The 19,457-nt window shown below is 69.4% G+C and overlaps 1 protein-coding gene across 5 annotated transcripts; it reads right to left on the bottom strand.

Annotated features, from left to right (window-relative positions):
- Positions 1-607: 607 nt before the first annotated feature.
- ATG2A (autophagy related 2A) lies at positions 608-15,928 on the bottom strand. Of its 5 annotated transcripts, none has more exons than XM_089325347.1 (41): positions 15,639-15,924; positions 14,303-14,465; positions 14,068-14,220; positions 13,826-13,928; positions 13,419-13,554; positions 13,221-13,319; positions 12,943-13,039; positions 12,686-12,850; positions 12,447-12,587; positions 11,974-12,211; positions 11,743-11,890; positions 11,555-11,647; positions 11,147-11,302; positions 10,792-11,035; positions 10,432-10,528; positions 10,182-10,341; positions 9,511-9,653; positions 9,285-9,424; positions 9,009-9,175; positions 8,605-8,755; positions 8,299-8,498; positions 8,129-8,209; positions 7,894-8,000; positions 7,709-7,801; positions 6,983-7,053; positions 6,780-6,856; positions 6,334-6,504; positions 6,091-6,217; positions 5,794-6,008; positions 5,295-5,503; positions 4,955-5,087; positions 3,805-3,996; positions 3,372-3,473; positions 3,206-3,290; positions 3,025-3,133; positions 2,869-2,941; positions 2,646-2,728; positions 2,380-2,501; positions 2,135-2,289; positions 1,293-1,445; positions 608-1,213 (listed from the first exon to the last, which is right to left on the bottom strand). In XM_089325347.1, the coding sequence occupies exons 1-41, from the start codon at positions 15,807-15,809 to the stop codon at positions 980-982; spliced, it is 5,757 nt and encodes a 1,918-aa protein (XP_089181473.1). In that variant the 5' UTR covers positions 15,810-15,924; the 3' UTR covers positions 608-979. The 5 variants fall into 5 exon arrangements, 3 of the variants coding, with proteins under 3 accessions (XP_089181473.1, XP_089181477.1, XP_089181484.1); XM_089325351.1 differs by having other exon boundaries at positions 6,340-6,504; XM_089325358.1 differs by having other exon boundaries at positions 15,611-15,737.
- Positions 15,929-19,457: the final 3,529 nt, after the last annotated feature.

The raw sequence follows: 19,457 nt of genomic DNA, 5'->3' as shown, positions 1-19,457 counted from the left end.
TCCACAGGCCTCTGGTTCCCCACAGCTGCTAGTGAGGACTGGAGTGGGGAGGCGTGACGCGCGTTTCCCCAGGCTGTGGGCAAGTGCTGGTCGGGACAGCACTGTCCCCCGGCTGCTTCCCCTTCTGGGCCCAGAGCTGGGACCCCAGGGCACAGGTCTGATCACCCCCAAAAGCCTCCTGCTGGGGATGTCGGGGACAGTGACCCAGGCCCCGGAGTCTCGAGTGACACTCCTGCTCTCTGGGCCAGCAGGCAGGGGCCACCAGGAGGGACAAGACCCGGAGGCCCAGGCAGAGTCACCCTGGTGTCCCCGGGGGTGAGGCCTCTCCTGAACCTTGTGGGAACGTGAGCAGGCAGGGTGGCTCCAAGGGTCACTGCTCCCTCCCCCGCCACGCTGAGCTGGTCTCTCAGGAGGGGTCAGGGTGCCAGCCCCCCCCCCCCCCCCCAAGTGGCAAGACAGGGCCCGGGGCTGGGGAAGTGCAGGGTGGGTGGACAGCGGGAGCCGGTGGCGACCCCTGGTGGCGACAGCGAGGAGCGGACCGAGGCAGGATCTGGTAGGAGGCCGGGGCTAACAGGGACCCCACAGAGACACGGGGTCTGCGAGGGGCTGGCGGTGGGCGCGGTTTATTCCACTTCATGCAGACACCGACCCACACGCTCAAGGAGCGTAAAAATACACTGAACCACACGGTGTCTGTCCCCTGCCTCCCCCGAGACACGGAACGACATTTGGCTGAGTGGGGTCAGGTCCAAGAGTCCGGAAGCGCCCGTCCTGGGACGGGCGGCGGCGTGGGCCCGGCCGGCGGGGCAGGCCCAAGGAAAGTGCAGGCAGGCTGAGGCCGCAGGGCAGGGCCCCGGCCTCGCGGCGAACTGGCAACGGGGGCCAGGCAGGCCCTTCACAGTGGCGTCCCCTGAAGGGTCCAGGCCTAGCCTGGGGTGGGTCACGGCCCCCCGCCCCCGGGTCCCGGGCGCCCCTCGGCTCAGTCCTGGGCCTCGGAGCGCCACTTGAGGGCGTGGTGCTTGTGGGCGTCGGGGAGGATCTGGTTGCGCATGCCCCCCAGCAGGCTGGACGTGGCCTCCGTGGCCACGATGAGCGGCTTCACCACGGTCGGCGGCAGCTGGCGGATCACGCCCCCCACAGCGCCCGTCAGCCCCTTCTGCTCGTGGCCCCGCGACGCCACGTCACAGATGGTCTGAGCCGTGTCCAGGATGCCCTGTGGGGGTCAGAGGTCAGCGCAGGCTCCGTGGGAGGGGCGGGTGGGGGTCATCGCGAGCGGGGCCGGGCTTCCTCACCTCCCGAACCGTGTCGTAGGCCTTGGCCACGCCCTCCCGCAGGTCGGCAGGCTGCTGGCCTCTGCGCAGCCTGCGGGCAGAGCGTTTGCCCTGTAGGGAGCGGGAGACGGGTGCCGCCGGGGACAGGATGTCGTACACGGTCTCCGCCGTGGCCTGAGAGAGCGCAGCGTGAGGAGCTGGTCTGGGCACGCCCGTCGGCCCCCTGGCCAGCGCAGGGACGCCCCACGCCCCTGCCCCTCCCGCGACTCCCACAGCTCAGGCTGGAGAAACTGAGGCCGGCAGATGACTGGAGGGGCTTCCCTAAAGGGTCCTCAAGCCCAAACCCTCCTCCGCTGACCGCCTCACACAAGCAGGCTCCACTCGGGCTGTGTGCCACCTGCCGCCCTGCTCCTCCCGGCCTCTGGGCCCCAGAGGCAGCGGCCGCAGAGGCCCCGTGGCCCACCGGTGAGCCCCTCTGCGCCCTGCCCCACATCTCACCCAATGCTGCGCTCTCCAACCCAACCCAGGCCCTCTGACACCCCGCCCTCCACCCCATGAGGCCTGAGCCTACAACCGCCAAGGCCGCGGTCACCCTCCCTACTGCCCGGCTCTGCCTGCAGCGGCTGGCAGAGGTCAGCTCCTGGCTCCGGGGGTCCCCCTGGGACTAGCAGGGCTCATGGCCTCAGTGAGCCAGGGCCAGCCTTCGGGTCTCTGTGAGCACAGCCCCCCCCTCCGTAAGACCTGCTGTGCGCATGCCCACATGGTGGGCTGTGGCGGCCTGGGCGGGGCAGCCACTCCCTGGGGGTCTTGAGGCCAGACCTGCCCTGGGGCGGGAGGGGGCGGGCCGGAGCCCTGGCTCTCACCTGGATGGCCTGCACCAGCCGGTTGCTAAGCTCCAGGGCAGCGGAGGCTGTGGAGGAGCCGAAGGAGGCAGCCCCCCGCTGCAGCCCCCGCATGAGGCGCCCGTCCTTCCTGTACTGCTCAATGGGCAGCCACAGCAGGTCCCGGAACCCTTGGACTGGGGCGGGGGGGGGGGTCGAGGCGGTCAGGAGGCTCAGGCCGCCCCGCGCGGTTCCAGGCCCGCCTCCCCACCCCCAGGGGCACTCACAGAGCTGGACGACCGAGTGCATGGGGCCCACGCCGCCCAGCAGGCCGGGCAGCTGGTTCTTGCGGATGTCCTGCAGCCACTCGTTGAGAGCATAGCCCAGTACCTTGTCCACACCCAGGAGCCTGGCGGGGAAGAGGTGAGGGAGGCGGGGGCGGAGGGCGTGGGGCGCCTGCCCTGGGCCTCCCAGCTGTGTACGCGGCGAGGGGCGCTGTGCCGCCCCACGGGGGGGAGGTGGGGGTGGGGGCAGGCGGGGCCCGGGGGCTCACCCGTGCCGGCAGCACAGCCGCTTGAGCTTCAGTTCCGAGCAGTTGAGCTGCGCCAGGCCGATGAGGAGGCCAGCGAAGGTGCCCTGGGGGGGGGGGTCAGGCTTACGGGATGGCACAGGCGGGGGACCGGCCAGCCCACAGAGCCGCTGGACACGAGTGGCGGCTGCACGGAGGCCCTGAGCAGCACGGGGACCCCACGGGCCCCCCCCACGGCCACCCTTACCACTTGGTCCACGGTGACGTGCTTGCCGTGGTAATCCAGCCAGATGGGCACCTCCGATGTGAAGCGGAACTCCCTGGGTGGGTGGGAGGGGAGGGTGGGTCTTGGTCGCCGCCCCTGAGCCCCGCAGCCTGGCCCGGCCCGCACCCGCAGCCCTACCTGAAGTAGACGGGCTGCCGCTCTGCCGAGGGGGAGCTGGGCCCACCCGCCGCGGCCTCCGGCTGCCCTTCCTGGGGGCTGCTGGTTCGGACTCGCGTCTCAGGGTGAGCTGGGGGGGGAGGCCATGGAGTGAGGGTGGGGTCGGGGGGCCGGCCCCTCCCTCACTGGCCCAGCCTCTCACCCTCCGCAGAGCTCTCCCCTGGGACCATGGGGTTGATGCCAGCTGCCAGACTGGTGAAGAAGTCCTTGAGGAAGAAGAGGGCGTCCTGCAGGGACAGGTGGGACGCGGTCAGCCTCGCAGGCCCGAGACGGCCGGGGCCCCCTGGGCTCTCCCCGCGCCCACTCACCTGGTCCACGTTCAGCCGCAGGGGCATCAGGGAGACGCGGAGGCAGCACTCGGGCCCGCCCACGGCGGTGGTGGGGGCCACGTGCAACGCTTTGATGGTCAGCTGGGGACAAAGGGCCAGCACTGGGTGCCCACGGGGCCCTGGGCCTCTCCCCCGCCGAGTGCCCGTCAGCCCTGCCCCCGCCCCCGCGGCTCCGCCCAGCCCCACGCAGGCCTACCATGTTGGAGTGCGCCCGTCGGCCCCGCCCCCGCCCCCGCGGCTCCGCCCAGCCCCACGCAGGCCTACCATGTTGGAGTGCGCCCGTCGGCCCCGGCCCCGCCCCCGCCCCCGCGGCTCCGCCCAGCCCCACGCGGGCCTACCATGTTGGAGTGCGCCCGTCGGCCCCGGCCCCGCCCCCGCCCCTGCGGCTCCGCCCAGCCCCACGCGGGCCTACCATGTTGGAGTGCGCGCGCCGCGGCATGCGCTCGCTGGTGTGCAGGTACAGGAACTTGTTGATCTGGGAGGAGGCGAGCCGGTCCCGGACCTCCAGCTCCTGCACGATGAACACCTGGCGCGACAGCGGCCGCTCCTCCAGCTCCGGGCCGGGGGCCGGCTCCGCTGGGTACACCTCGTGCTGGAAGCTCACCTGTGGCGGGGGGCAGGCACCGGGAGGAGGGAAGGGCCGGCCCTGGCTCCCAGCTGCCTTCCTGTCCCCGCTCCATCTCGGCCGCACGTGGGCTGCAGCCTTGCGGCCCCGCCGTGGCCACCCCACCAGCCCTGTGGGCTTCACGTGGCCATGCCAAGCCCTTCACTGCCTCCCTGGGAGCCGCCGCCCCAGCCCCACGGCCTTCCTCTGGCCGAGTGGCTGCTGCCTCCAACCCCGCCAGCAGCCAAAACTTCTCCCAGCTCCCCCCAGTACCTCCACGAGCGGCCTCACCCCTCCCCACGTCCCTCACGGACCCCGTCCTCCCCCCATCACTGTCTACACAGGCAGAACCCTGGGCCTCTTCTGGAGCGCCTCGGCCTGGCAGGGCCTTGCACCCCGAGGGGGGGCGGGCTGGCTCCCCTGCACCCCCCGCCCTGTCTCCCTGCGCAGCCACGGGCTCCCCGGCATGTCCCCCTGGTCCATGGTGCTCGGCCATCACCAGGCCCCAGAGCACTGGCTGGGGGCTGCTCTGAGTGGGAGCACCCTCCGCGAGCGTCCCAGGCCTGGCTGTTTCTCACCCACGCCACCCAGGGCAGGACTCCGATCTCTCCACTCCCGCCCCCAGACGCTCCTGTCTCACTCTAGCTGGAACCGGAAGGAGCGAGTCCTGAGGACGCCTGGCTTGGCCTCCTCCCTCCCTCGCTCAGCTGCTGGGGGGGGGGGCAGGGGTGCTCCCTGCTCGCAGCCTCGCGGGCCCCCTCTTCCGGAGACCCTCTCCTGCTTGCCGCCTCACTTCCTCGCCCCCCACCTTGCTCTGCCCCAGCGTCCCCCATTCTGCCTGCCCCCCCAACCACGAAGGCATGGGTTTTACCTGTGTGGCTCCCTGCCACCAGCACCTGGGGGCTGCCCCGGGGAGGGGGTGGGGGGGCAGAACGGGCACTCGGCGCCCCCCACTCACCTTGCTGAGCTGGATCTCCATGAGGACCTGGTGCTGCCGCCCGCTGCCCCCCTGCGTCCGCCACGTGTTCTGGGGCCGGTTGGGGCCGGAACAGCGGGAAGGGGAGCCCCGGCCTGGGAGGCCAACTCTCGCCCTGGGAAGGGGGCGGGGAACAGTTCCTCAGTGGAACCCCTTCCCAAGCCCCTCAGGGCAGGCCCACCCACCTCAGGACAGACACCCCCTCCCAGCTCTTGGCGGGAGGCGGGGCCGGGGAGGAGAGTGAGGCCCGCAAGGGGTGGGAGGGCTCCAAGTCGGGGCCGGACACAGCCCCCTCCCGCTGCCCCCGCCCCTCGCCCCTCACCTGTGGCCAGGGTGGGGGCCGAAGTCCCGGCCCCCGTAGAGGTGCCAGACGAGCGAGACCTCGCGGAGCACCACGCGGCTGCTGGGCACGGGGAAGTGGGCGGGGGCCCGCAGCAGGTCCGTGCTGCCCAGCGGCCGCGAGAAGTGTCCGTCCTGTATGACGATGGGGCCTGGGTGCAGCTGTGTCACCACAGGCTCCCCGTCTCGAGGCTGCCGGGAGCAAGAGGCTGAGAGGCGTGGCACGGAGGCGGCCCCAGCCCCGGTCTCCCGGCCCCACGACTGCCTCCCTTCCTTCTCCCCATCTGACAACAGATGGCCGCCCTGGGCCACCATCCCCAGAGCCCATGTCGCAGGGACGTCCAGGGGGGCGGGTGCCATCGATTCAGCCGCAGCCCCTGCGGCCGAGGGCTGCCTGCCTGCTCTGCTCCCTCCCCCCACGCCCCACCTCAGGCAATCCACCTGCTGGCTCTCGGCCCGCCCAGCCCCGCCCTGCCGCGCACCGGGATGCCCAGGCCAGGGGCGTCCAGGATGCAGAACTCGTCGCTGTCCAGCGTGTCTGCTTCCCCCTCCTCTTCCTTTTCCTCTTCCTTCGCCTCGGACCGGGCCCCTACGCTGCCAGCAGGGCCCCCGGCAGGAGGCGAAGGGGGCTGGGCCCCACTCCGTTCACCTGGGAACAGGTAGACGGAGACGGGAGAGGCCTGAGGGAGCGGGCCACCTATGGGAGAGAGACAGGCCGGTCTGGGGACGTGCCCGCTGCGGCACTTGCTGCGTCGGCTGTCCCCGGCGCGTCCCCACACCTGAGGGCTGGGCCAGCTCCCGCAGGCTCCGCTCAGTGTCCAGGAGGGCGTCGGCCAGGTCCCGCTGGTTGATGAGGGCCGTCTCCACCGGGGGGCAGGCGGGCAGGGAGGCGGGGCTCTCCGAGAGCTGGGCCAGGCAGAGGAGCGGGCAGTGAGCGCGCAGGGCGGGCGGCCCCGGGGCTCCCCCAACCCCAGGCCCGAGGGGCCTGGCCGGGCTCCGGCAGCCTGCGTGGCCAGGCTCACCTGTACCTTCTGGCCGGCGATCTCCGTGGGGCTGGGGGGCCGGGGCGGGGGGTGCAGGTCGCCCGCGCTCAGTACGTACTGCAGCAGGTTGACCAGCAGGGCGCAGGAGTCGGCACAGCTGTGCAGGTGCAGCACGTTGTTGGAGCAGCGCAGCTCGAACAGCGGCTGGCTCTGCGGGCGGCAGGGCAGGGCCACGTCATTGCAGCCCCGCTGTCCTCCCTGGCCTGGTCAGCTTGCCCCGGAGCCCACTGAGCAGACGGGTCACCCAAGGCGGTGGCTCCACCCCTGCCTCCGCCCCCCGCCCAGGGAGCTGAGTCCTGTCCCCTGCTCGGCACTGCCCTCTGGTGGCGGGGCCGAGACCCTGCATCCGCAGAGAAGGGCAAGGGCGGAACTGCAGGCTGGGTGCGGGCGGGCAGCAGGACCCGGGCCCTGGGACCCCCACTCACCAGTTTGCCCTCGGTGCTCCCCTTCCAGGTTTTGATCACAAGCTCCAGGAGGTCGACACCCAGGACACAGACGTAATCTGGAGCAGAAAGCTCGGGAAGGTTCCTCTCGGCTCCTCCCCACCCCCGCCCCTCCCTGCGAGGACTTGGCACGTGCTGGGGCCGCGGCCCCTCAGCAGGGAGCGCGCCGGGCCGGCCGTGCCCACCTCGCCGCAGATCCAGGGTCTCCACCTCGCACTTGTCGGACAGGAACAAGGCCGAGTCGTCCAGAATGAACCTGGCGGGGGGGGCAGCGGGGTCGCGGGCTCGCCTCTCTGGGCTCAGTGTCCATGGGTGCAGGGTGGGGGGGAGAACCTCTCTGGGCTCAGTGTCCATGGGTGCGGGGGGGGGAAGGGGCCTGGCCGCCCAGCCCGCGGGCGCCACTTCAGTGGGGCGGCGCTTAGGGCTCCCCCAGCACTTCCAGCCCCACCACCCCACTGGGGCCTCGCTGAAGCCACTCATGGTGTCCAGCCCGTCCGGCCCAGGTCCTGAGCGAGCCACGCCTCTCTCTGGTCTCGTCTACGCAGCCATGCACGGGTCTATACCGCGCGCCTTGGAAGCACACTGCTGGACACCCAGGCAGTTTTGTGTGTGGTTTCTGGGGACGCTGTGCTCTGACATCCCCACTTCTCTGACCTTATTCTCGCACCTGAGTCACCACTGCACGGCGCCCTCCGGTGGGGGGGGCTCCGTCAGTTACTGGGTGACCACACGAGGGCACCGTCACAGCGGGGACCTGGGTCCATCCCTCTCACCCCGACAGTCTCGGGACACCCCGCGAGGGGGACTGCCAGAGAGGCAGCGAACCGGCCCAGGCTCCGACCTCAGGCCGGCCGGGCCTCCAGGGCGGTGGGAGTTCTCACTTCTAGGGCTGGGCCCGGCGGCCTGCTCACCTGAGCAGGAAGGTGGACGTGTCCATGATGATGTTGCTGGACAGGGTGAAGGTCTCCGCGGTGACGAGGACTCGCACGGGGAGGTAGAGCGGCCTGGGGATCACACTCGGGCTGGGGCGGGCTCCCCACCGCCGTGGGCAGGCCCCTTCCGCCCAGCCCCCCGCCTGCCCACCCGGCCCGGGTACCTGTAGTCCACGGCGCAGGAGAACAGGTGTGTGTGCAGGACGGTGATGACCGTGGGCGGCAGGTAGCCCAGCACGGGGTCGTCAAGCACGTCTAGGAACTCCAGCAGCTGGGGAGGCCGGGCGGGCGGTGAGGGCGTCTCCTCTGGGCCTGCCCCCACTGGCTGTCCACCACGGCCCAGCCCAAGCTCCAGACCTGCTCGCCCTCGGGGGGACTGCCCCGGCTGTGCCGGCTCACCTGGGCGTGCCAGCTCTGTTCAGGCAAGGCCATGTAGTGGCGCAGGGTGGCTCTGTGCAGCCGCAGCGTCACCAGGAACTCCTGGGGGTGGGGGTGCCATCAGCACAGTGGGGACCCCCACCCCTCCAGACGCGGGGATGGCGGCCGGCGGCAAGCAGAGGAAGCTGTACCTTGATGTTCCTGTGCGGGTCCAGGTGGATACGCACGGCAGCGGACAGCATGTGCGGGCCCCGGCCCTGGCCCTGGCGGCCCGAGACGCCCTGCTCAGTCACGCCTTCTTCCGAGGGGTAGATGGTGGGGGCTAGCCGGGCCGGCGGGGGGCAGCTGGGCAGCTCCAGGTGACTGGGCAGCACGTAGTCGTCCACGGCCGCTGGGGAGGGAGCTGGTGAGCCCGTGCCAAGCAACTGGCTACGCACGCTGCCCCAGGTGTGCCGGGGGTCCCTGCTGGCAGCTGCCCCCACCCCCAGCCCTCACACCTCGGTGGTACAGGGTGGCCTTCTCAGCTTCCAGGCAGAAATAGCCGAGTCCAGGCTGGCCCCGGTACTGGGAGACGCTGAAGACGGTGCCCTGCTCCACGTCCAGCACCAGCTCCCCGTGCACGGCCTCCAGCCGCCCGCCACCCTCGTCCTGCGGACAGCGCGGCTCCACCAGGGTCCTCGGCAGCTCGCACCCCCTCGGGAGAGGCACTGCTGGGGGCCCTGGTGGTCGGGGTCAGCTCCAGCTTCTCCCACAGGCTAGGCACCGGGCGCTCTGCGTGGCAGCGCTCGCCCCTTTGTCCAGAGGGGGAACCTCGTCCCGGCCCCGCCCGCCTCCCGGGGGCCGCCCTACGCGCATCCTGCTGGGTGCCATGGGTGGTGGGCACCCGCCCCGCTGCCCTCACCTTGGCCTCGCAGAGCGCTGTGATCCGACCCTTCAGCACCGTCACCAGGGTGGACAGGGTGCTCTGGGAAAGAGCAGAGCTCGAGGGCTCGGCGGCCGGCGGCTGCTGGGGGGCGCCCGATGCCCCCACGGAGAAGAAGGGGGCGTCTTCATCGTCTGAATCCGAGTCTGGGGTGAGACCACGGCAGCGGCTGGACGGGAGGCCCGGGGAGGCTGGCCTGGCCCTCCCGGCTGCAGGGCCCTCTCGGCGGCGGCACAGTGCCGGCCGCCCACATACCCAGCTTGAAGGCGGACTTGCACATTTTGAAGCTGTCGTGCGGCAGGGAAGAGGGGCTGGGGCGGCCGGGCGGCTGGGCGGCGGGGCCGGCGGCGGGCAGCAGGTCCGCGGGCTCCCACAGGAGCAGGTCGTTGTTGATCCTGCGGCGGGTGGGTGGGCGGAGGGCAGAGGTGAGCGGGGGCCGGGGCGCGGCCCGGGCACGGCCCCGCCTGCCCCGCGTCTCCACCTGTTGTAGATGCTCTCGTAGACCTCCTTGCTGGGCAGGAAGATGTGGGCGCTGGGCAGGGTCACTTCCAGGGTGCAGCGGGACAGCGCCAGGGTCCGAGTCTGGAATGTCCGCATCTCCTCGGGGTCTCCGGGAATCACCATCTGCACGGGGCGGCCGGTGAGAGGCTCAGCGGGCAGAGCGCCGCTGAGAGACACCTGCGTGGGCCCCGAGTCCCGCCCACCATCACCCCTGGGCACCCTTCTCGGGCCCGGGTCTCCAGCCTCCCGCCTGTGACTGCCTTCAGTCCCCAACAGGCCTGAGACAGAGGCTGCAGTGCCTGCTGTCCAGCTAGAGAGCCCGTCGCGTAGGTAACTGCTCAGGGTGACACAGCCGCCAAGTGGCAGAGCCTGGATTCGAACCCGGGCAGTCTGGCGCCACAGGTCAGGCCTGGGTGCTCCTCACTCAGCCCCCATCGCCTTCAGCCCAGGAGGACCCAGGTCCCAGGGTTGCGCCCACCCTAGAAGCCGGAAAGGAGGGGACCCACCTCCCCCACTGGCCGGAAGTAACTGGAGACGAGGTCGTCCCAGGTGGAGTCCCCTAGGCAGTGCTGCCCGCCTGGCCCGCAGCCGCACCCACGGCACAGGCTGGCAGGCGCTGGGGGTGCGGGGAGAGTGGGGGCCGGGCCTCACCTCCTCCGTCTCGTACATGGTCCTCTTGGAGGAGAAGGGTGAGGGCTCGGGCTCCTGCAGCTCGCAGGGGCTCTCCGTGGACAGTTCCAGGTCCTCTCCCTTCTGTGCGGCCACCTCCCACTGCGCGCTGCTGGCCTGGGGGTTCAGGGTCAGCACTACCCTGCCGGGCACAGGTCTGTCACTGGCCGGAGGGCCCCTGCGCCTGGCGCCCCACCGGCCTCCTGCGGCCCCTCCCAGAGCCCCCGCTTACTGGGGCAGGAAGTACTTCTGCCCAGTGCTCTCGGGGTCCAGGGCTTTGGAGACTCGGAGACAGGAGACAGGCGGCTTCTCGCCGTCTTCGTACACACCTGGAGGGGCAGAGCGGGGAGGGGTCGTCACTGCCGCCTCTCCCAGATGTCCCCCAGCGCCGGCTGTCAGCCCCGGCCCCCCACACCCACGTTCTACTACGGCGCAGGCACGAAGGGTCCCCTCTGCCCGCTGCCCAGGGACAGGCAATGCTCGGTGCCCTGCACAGCTGTCAAGGACCCGTGCCAGGGTCTGGTCCGACTGTGCCCCAGCCCCCTCCTCCCAAGGCCCAGACCCCCCAGACGCTGTCCCCCGGGGCTCTCACCATGCAGGTCGGAGCAGGTGAGCTCCAGGTGGGTGGGGGCTGGGGGCCCGGGCCCGCTGCTAAGCTCTGATCGGAACTGGGGCTCACTCAGCTCCAGCCGCAGCTGCTCAGCCCGCACGGCCCGGCCTGCCCAGGGGTCGCGCTCGGGCCGCAGGTCGGCGATGGGGAAGCGCAGCCGCAGCGTGGCCCGGGGCGCCGCCAGCCGAAATACGGTCTGCTGCTCGGTCATCGGCGGGGGCTCTGCCTGTGGGGGGGCAGGGGTCAGAGTGCCACCAGCGACCCTCCGTCTGTGGTCAACAGCCAGGGCCTCCACACCTGCTCTCCTCCCCGGTGCGGCCCCCGCTGGGCTGCTCACCAGGAGGCCGGCAGGCGGCTCGGGGGGCGTGGTGGCCAGGCGCAGCAGGGCAGCAAGCCGGTCCAGGGCCCCGAGCTCCACGTCCGCTTGGAAGTCATCCAGGTCCAAGGCCAGCTCTGAGTGGCAATGGCAGGCAACTGAGCGCCGGGGTCGGCTCTGGGGGCGAGGGCGCTTGGGTCAGAGGGGCCGTGTCGTGTGGTGGTCCAGGCAGATGGCACGGGGCTCCCCGCGGCAAAACAAAACCTGGAGCCCTCCCAGTCGATGAGAGGGGAACTCGGGCAGAAGACCCTGGAGGGGGCGCAGGGGGAGGGGCAGGGGCAGAGGAGAAGCTGGCGGAGGCCTGGGTAGGGCCAAGGCAACATGGGACGCCACCAACAGCCACCAGGTCTGGCACGGAGGGCAGGTTACCTTGGGCACACGGCGCAGGGTCTGGGTGTGGCGGAGGTGGGCGGAAGGCCGAGCTGAGGCCTGGGAGCTCAGGTTACTGGGAAAACTCAGGATCTGGGATGGGAGGTGGGTGGGGGGTGAACAAGAGTCAGGCCAGGATGCCAGGCCCGGGTGCCCCCCCCCCGCGCCGCCGCAGGCTCTGCCCTCACCTCCGTGTACTCGGGCTCCGAGGCGCCCCTGGGCCAGAGACACTCCAGCACCTCCAGCTGCCCGAAGTGCACCTCCGTGCTGCTGGTCCGCCGGCCTCGGCCGCCCGTGCGCAGCTCCCAGGACAGCTGCACCGCCGCGCCCGTCAGCCTGCGAGGAGCGCGCCGCGCAGGCGTCAGTAGGTGGCCTGGGGGCTCCCGTCGCCCGCTGCGGGCCCTGCCTCGGGCACATACCGCACGTGGCTGCAGGGACAGGCTCTCTGGAAGCGGGGCCGCAGGTGGTGGAAGTCGCGGGAGCCGATAGGCCCCTCCTTGGCGACGTCAAACTCGGCAAAGAAGCGGGCAGCGAGGTCAGGTGGGCCAGGAGACGGGGCGGACGTCTGCTGCAGGGTCAAGGTCAGGCCCCCCAAAGTCATCTTCAGCAGCGAGTCAGGGCGCAGGGTGTCCGGGAGGGGCGTGGGGGCCGCCTTGCCTGAGGGGACACAGGGGCTTCGCTGGGGGATCGCGCTCCCGGGTGGCCCCAGGCAGAGGGAGGGGTGGCCCAGGACGGGGCTTGTGTGGCTCTCGGTGGGCGGGGAAGACAGAGTGGCCCCGTGTGCCAGGCCCTCCCCCCGCCTCAGCTCCACCTTCCAAGGACGCCAGCCCGGTGCCTGGCCCACAGCGAGTCTCAGCACTGGGCGCAGCCCCGCCCAGGGGGCCCGACTTACCAGCTCGGGGGGCCTGGGTAGAGGCCCGGCGGGAGCCCACGCGGCTGTGCAGCGAGGAGCCCAGGTCCACGTCCGAGAGCGAGAGCTCTGACACGGCCGAGGCCACGCTGCTGGTGAGGCCCGCCATGGAGAAGAAGAGGTCTGGGGACCAGGCGGGCGGCGTCAGGGCAGCCAGGTCGGCCCCGCCTCTCGCACCCACCCTCGCTCCCTCTCTGCCCCAGGCCTGGCCCCGCACCCACCGGTGCTGTCCAGGTTCAGAAGGGGGTTGGAAAGGGGGTCCGGGCTGAGGGGCTCCGCCGCGGCGCCCGCCTGCAGCTGCTGGTTCAGGTCCTGTTCGATCAGCCACAGGTCTTCGGCGCCCAGGGGCCGGCTCTTGTTCAGCTTGTCAGCCAGGCCTTCGGGGTCTGCGGGGGGGGGGGGGGGGGCACACGTCAGCCCAGCCTGGCCGGCCCTCCCCCCAGCCCTCCCCCCCCCCCGGGCTGCCCCGAGGCCTCACCTGGGAGGCTCACGGCGCTGAGCAGTTCCTGAAGCTGCTGGAGCTGCCTTGGGGTCAGCAGCAGGTGCAGGGAGCCCAGCTGTCCCGCCACCTCCAACTACGGGGCAGGGGGCAGCGTGGAGCTGACGCTCGCACCCTGGCCCCGGAGCTGCCCCCACCCCCACCGACCCACACCCTGGGGCAGCAACAGGCCACTTGCCGGGCCACCCCCCTCCCCGACACCCGCTCTGGGCTGGAGATGGGGCGCAACCCTCCCCCCCGGGGGCCCGGGGACCTACCTTGGGGCCCGGGAAGGCTTCGTTCTGTTTTAGCTTCACCACGAGTTCCATGTACCCTGAGCAGCTGCCGATCTGCAGGGGGGGCTCCGGAGGTTCTTCCTGGGAGGTGAGGACACAGGATGTGGAGCGGTCGGAAGGGACAGCAGGGCCCCCAGGGAGCCAAGGACAAGGCGGCCGCAGGAATCCCAGGGGGCCCACCTGGGGCGGGAGCTCCTCCAAGTGCAGGCGGACGCCGGCCAGCTGCAGCAGCTTGTGCAGGAAGGCGGGCGGCTGGTGCACGTCCACCGGCGGCGCCTGGCTCGGGTCTCGCACGGCCTCGTCACAGTAGTCCAGTCTGCGGAGCGCAGGCTCAGCCTCCGCCCCGGCCGCCCCAGGCCTGGAGCCCGCGAGCCGCACAGGGCTCCGCTCTGGCTCTGGGGGCACGGGGTCAGGGAGCCTGCCCTGCCGAGCTGCCCCTCATACCCAGGCCACCCTGGGCCTCCAGGTCTGGCTTCCTCGGCCCTTGGCTGGCCGCAGACGCCAGTCCAGGGTCATAACAAACCCCCACGGCCACCCAGGCTGGGCTGGGGGCACGGCCAGAGCCCTTGAGCGGCTCCCACCCCTACCTCTGCACGTGGACCTCCACGGCCACGCCTGGCTCCCCGTCGCCCGGCGAGTGCTCCACTCTCACGACCGTGTCCAGGAAGGTCACCTTGATCCTCCGCAGCACTTTGGGGGGGGTCTCAGGTCAGGAGGAGCAGCAATGGGAGATGCCGTTTCCCTCCTGGGTAGCAGGCGGTCCTGATGCTGCCTGGGCCCCATCCCGCAGGCCATGGAGGGGCAGGGGGCTGGGGAGGGGCCCGCTCACCAGTCTCGATGGTCTGGGCAAACATCTCCAGCCCCTCCAGCGGCTGCGGCGGCTCCGAGGGCTCCGGCATCCCGGCCCGCATACACTCCTGGGCCAGCTGCAGGCTGGTGGTCATGCAGGAAGCCCAGCTCTGGGAGTCCGCAGGCCCTGGCCCTACAGGGAGGGAGCGGGTCTCAGGGCAAGCAGGCTCCGTGGGCTCCTGGGGCCCACTCCGCCGGGCCCGTCCCGGCCTCACCTGGGCTCTGGCGGGGCTGCAGGGTGAGCTGGAGGCCGGACACGCGCACCGTGCAGTGGTCGGTGAGCAGGGCGGCCCAGGGCACGGCCACCTCGATGGAGCCCACGAAGCCTTCCACCAGCTCCAGTGGCGACTCCATGGACTCCAGCACCTCGTTCACAGACTGCAAGCAGGCAGGGGACAAGGCCAGCTCAGCCGAGCCCAGGCCTTCGGTCTGCTGGCTGCCCTGGCCTCGTGTGGTCGCCCCGCCTGGCCAGGCGGAGGAGGGAGAGCCGAGGCGGAGGAGGGAGAGCCCAGGCGGAGGAGGGAGGTGGAGGGCGCGGACGGGGGCGTGCCCCAGCCGTGGGCGTGATGGGCAGGGAGGACTGGCAGAGGGTCGCAGTGCCCAGTGGCCTGGGAGTGACGCCCAGGAGCGGCGCCCACAGGACCCTCAGCCTCAGAGCCGTGGTGCAGCCGAGGCCCTGGCTGCCGCGGTCTGGGGCTCCTTGCAGCCCACCTGCCTCCCCCCTGCGACCCCAGGCGCTCTGGGCGGGAGCACCAGAGAGACGGCCTCTGTACCACACCTGTCAGATCCGGTGACCAGGCACAGGCAGAGCGAGAGGACCAAGGCCTGGCCACCCTCTAGTTGTGGACCCCCCTGTGCCAGCCAGAAGACAGGCAGGCCAGTGCCCCACGCCCTCTCCTGCCGCCCTGCACGGCAGTCAGGAGCCGGGGCCTCTCACTGCTCCTGGCCGGGTCAGCTGAGCTGTGAGTCAGGGCCCCTGGCCGCCCCCAGCCTCAGCCGGACTCCCCCCAGCTCTGGGTAGGGACACTGACTCCCAAGCCCCTCCCCCAAACACCCCTGGTCCTCCCGCGCTCCCCAAACAGGAAGTCGGTAGCCCTCGCACGCCGCCGTGTTGATCAACACGGGGCTGACGCTGTTGTTGACATCCACATCCGGAGGCGAACCCCGCCCACCGGCCCGGGCCCGGAGGTCAGGAGGTCAAGTTTTCCACAGGTGCCCTGGCCGGGTCTCTGGACCCCCGCCAGCCCGCCCGGGCCGAGCCTGGGTCCCGGCTCTGGGGGGTCCCCGACTCGCCCGACAAACTCGACGGGATGATGCTGGCGGCCTCCAGACGAGGGACACCCCTCCCCGGCTCCGCTTCCCCCGGGCGGTGGGGACGCGGACCCCTCCCCGGCTCCGCTTCCCCCGGGCGGTGGGGACGCGGACCCCTTCCCGCTCCGAAGCGACCACCAGGGTGCCTGCTCCCCCGGCCCGGCCCGGCCCGTTCGCGGGTCCGGTCGCGGCGACCCTCCCGCCCTCCGCACCTGCCCGGGCTCCGGCCTGGCTCCTCACCCAGATCTCCAGGTGGATGTCCCGGAGGGCAACGCTGCCCTTGTAGAGATCCAGGCTGAGCTGGTCCAGGCTGAGGTGCTCCTGGAAGAAGTGGCCCAGGTAGTGGTGCAGCAAGTAGCGGCAGACCCGCTCTTTCACACAGTTCGACCATGGCCACAGCCATCGTGACATCTCGGAGACCGCCGGGCCCGGGCCGCCTCCGCTCGCCGCCCGCCGGTGATCCCCGTCCGGCGGCGCTGTTCACTGGAGCCCCCGGCTCGCCCCGCCGCTTCTCTCAGCACCAGGCCGCGCCCCCGGACGCTCGGCCACGCCCCCCAAGCTCGCTGCCATTGGCCATGGCAAAGGGCGAGGGCCGCTGATTGGCCTTGGCGGGGGTGGGACTTTCGGGAGTGAAAAAGGGACTGGGCTCCCGGCATGATATAGTGCTCGCAACTAGGATTTACGCTTGCGTATAAGGACTGTGTGGGAGGACCTTTAACCTCCCTCCTACAGGCTCGGGGAAGGCTGTTGCTCGAGGGGGCCGGTCCCGCAGAGGAGTGCGCATGCGCCAGCTTGTCCACCTACTCAGGTGGTTGGGCAGGATTTAAAGGGACAGTGTCCCATTAAACTTGGTAGTGTAAGATATGCACCATGCAACTGTGAAAACAGTAAGTGAAAAAAAATTTTAAAGATTTATTTTATTTATTTGAAAGTCAGAGTTATGCAAAGAGAGGAGAGACAGAGAGAGAAAGAGAGAAAGAGAGAGGTCTTCCATCCGCTGGTTCACTCCCCAATTGGCTGTGCGGATCCGAAGCCAGGAGCCAGGAGCTTCCTCCAGGTCTCCCACGTGGGTGCAGGGGCCCCAGTCCTTGGGCCATCCTCCACTGCTTTCCCAGGCCATAGCAGAGAGCCGGGTTGGAAGTGGAGCAGCCGGGATTTGAACCAGCGCCCACATGGGATGGCGGCACTGCAGGCGGCTTTTCCTGCTACGCCACAGCGCCGGCCCTGGTTTGTATGATTTTCAACACTTCTTGACATGGGGAGTTGTATGACGTGCACGGGGTTTCAGTGGAACACAGCCACAGCAGAGGCTGCAGCGTTAGGGAGACGGTCAGTGGGTTCTTTTCTTTGCGCAAGAAAGAATTCAGATGTGAGACAGAGAACAGCGGTAAGCAAGGTAGCAAGGTTTATTGGGCATCTGTCAGAACGGATGGGACAGAATCAGAGAGCCGGGGTGGGGGTGGGGCGCTCCCAGCACCCAGACTGGGGTAGGCAAGGCTTCGTGGTTAAATGGAGAGATGGAGAGAATGCCCCGGCAGGCCAGGCGGGCGGCACAGCCGGGAGCTGAGCTCTGAGCCCCCAGTCCATGCTGAGACTGGGCTTACAAGGGCTGGGGTCCAGCCCCCCCCACACACCGTTTCCCTTCCTCCTCCTCCTCCTCCAGGACCAAGGGTTGCTGAGTGTGGACTAGGAAAAGTTCCTCCCAAGGTTTCACTACTCGGTGCAGAGGGGCCGCCCTGGGGTGCCTGCCTTGGAGGAAAGACGGGAAAGCTCTACTGCCCAGTGCAGCCCACCTGGTGCTGGAGAGGGGACTCCCGGGACTCCCCCAGGCTCCGTCTAACTTCCCCCCCACAGAGCAGGGGCCTTCGGACCCTGGCCTTTTTGTTTGCGGGTCCTTGGGGGTGGGGGCTCGGTGGTATCGGTCCCTGGGAGTTGGATTCTCTCCTGCCCGGGTGCAGCCGGGAGGGACCTGGGTTCCAGCTGTACGTGCTCCCAGCAGTCACTGCTCTGTCAGCCTCGGCAGCCTTGGGCCAGTGGGTGAGGCGGGCTCATTGCCTGACCAGCATGGAGGAGAAGCCTTGGAACCAGTCTGGACACGCTGGAGAGGCCCCGGGAGGGAGGCAGGCCGATAGGATGGTGACGAGGGAGAGGATCGCTGTCCGTGGCTGGCCAGGGCCGCAGTGCCGCTCCCTCCGGTTGTCTGCTGATTTTTTTTTTTTTTTTTGGACAGGCAGAGTGGACAGTAAGAGAGAGAAACAGAGAGAAAGGTCTTCCTTTGCCGTTGGTTCACCCTCCAATGGCTGCTGCGGCCGGCGCACTGCGGCCGGTGCACCGCGCTGATCCGAAGCCAGGAGCCAGGTGCTTCTCCTGGTCTCCCATGGGGTGCAGGGCCCAAGCACTTGGGCCATCCTCCACTGCACTCCCTGGCCACAGCAGAGAGCTGGCCTGGAAGAGGGGCAACCGGGACAGAATCCGGTGCCCCGACCGGGACTAGAACCTGGTGTGCCGGCGCTGCAAGGCGGAGGATTAGCCTAGTGAGCCGCGGCGCCGGCCTTGTCTGCTAAATTAACAGTGATACAAAATGGACATCATTGATGAGCCCCGCACTGTCCTTGGCCAGGGCTTGCTGCGTCTCATGCTGTATCTGCCGCCCGGGAGGCGCTGTGAAATCCCCATTTTGCAGGGCAGGGAACTGAGGCTGTGTAGCTGGGTGCCTGGGGACACGGGTCCGGCTTTAGGAGGGGGTGGCCTTCGTTCCCCGGCCCTGGGAACGGGGTGCAGCACACGCAAAGGCTGGGGACCCAGAGTCCGGGCCGTCGGCGCCTCTGAGAGCTGACTGCTCCTGGGTGTGGTCTCCGGGTCAGCCTGCACTCCCATCCGCCCCACTGTGCCCGGACTGGCGGCCGCACCTGCCCCTGAGAGTCCGTTCCTGGTCCCCAGTGCAGTGTGTGCATCAGGCGGAGAGTTCAACAGGTGGCCTCTGACACCTTTCCCACGCACGTCACCAAGCTCCACAGAAAGCCACAGCCGCTCCTCCGTGACCCAGGCCAGGCGGGCATTCTCTTGGGAGAGAAGGTGGGCCCCAGGGGTCATTTCCGGGAGGAAATGGCCGTAGGCCCACAGTCCTGACCAGTGCACTGGCCAGGACCATCACGGATCCTGCCCAACTCAGGGGGTCTGGGGCAGGACTCCTCCCCAGGGAGAGAGAAGGAGGACCCCACTTTGCCTTGAGGGTGGCTCCCGAGGGAGGGGCTCCCCACCTGAGATTAGATGGAAACCCCTCGGGCAGCAGTGTGGTGTAGACCTTGGGGGCCCTGGGGGGTCTCCCCCGCCGGGGGGGGGGGGCGCTCTCTGGAAGTTCCTTGGTGGGATCAGGACAGCTGTGGAAGGTCATGGGAGGCGGCCTGGAGCCCGTGGCTTTCTCTTTTTGGAACATTTTATTTCAGACTAATTTGGTTTTGTGCCCTGAGAAGCCTTTTACTTAAGGTATATGAACTCAATGCGTTCCGTAAAAACAACCTTAGGAACCTGGTGATTCTTCCCACCCTTCTAACTCCTGCCTCTCCTTCTCCCATTCTTATTTTTTTCTAAGATCTATTTTCAATTAACTTTGTACACATAAGATTCATTCTGTGCTAAGTACAGAGTTCAACAAGTTGTATGAAAAATCCAGCCGTCAACAGTCGAGACAAGGGCGGTTCGCGGTCACGGCCTCTCGAAGGGTCACTTCGGCTTCTATAGATGCCCTGGTAGGTGCTCATTTACCACGGATCAGGGAGAACACAGGGTGTTTGCAGGCTGGTTTTGGGTTTACAAAACAGAAGCCGTGCAGTAGTAACACGGAGTTCTCATAGCCTCAGCCCGGCACCACTTCTCGTATTCGTATATGTGTCACAATTAACAGCGCACACTCAGCTTGCCCTTTTTAAAAGGACTTATTTATGATGTATTTGAAACGCAGAGTCCCAGAGCGAGGCACAGCGCGAGGTCTTCCGTCCGCTGGTTCACTCCCCAGAAGGCCACAGCAGCCAGGCTGGGCCAGGCCGAAGCCAGGAGCCA

This window comes from Oryctolagus cuniculus, chromosome 1, assembly GCF_051225735.1.
Source record: "Oryctolagus cuniculus isolate XC-2025 breed Fujian yellow rabbit chromosome 1, ASM5122573v1, whole genome shotgun sequence".
NCBI lineage: Eukaryota > Metazoa > Chordata > Mammalia > Lagomorpha > Leporidae > Oryctolagus > Oryctolagus cuniculus.
This window is presented reverse-complemented; position numbering and strand designations above follow the sequence as displayed.

What these genes read in the sequence shown, in the direction of transcription:
- ATG2A (XM_089325347.1), bottom strand. Translation starts at nt 15,809, where the DNA reads ATGTCACGATGGCTGTGGCCATGGTCGAACTGTGTGAAAGAGCGGGTC. An exon ending in GGCCACCCTGTACCACCGAG is followed by an intron (nt 8,499 to 8,604) that starts GTGTGAGGGCTG and finishes CTCCCTCCCCAG; the next exon opens with CGGCCGTGGACGACTACGTG. An exon ending in ACGTCACCGTGGACCAAGTG is followed by an intron (nt 2,729 to 2,868) that starts GTAAGGGTGGCC and finishes CCCCCCCCCCAG; the next exon opens with GGCACCTTCGCTGGCCTCCT.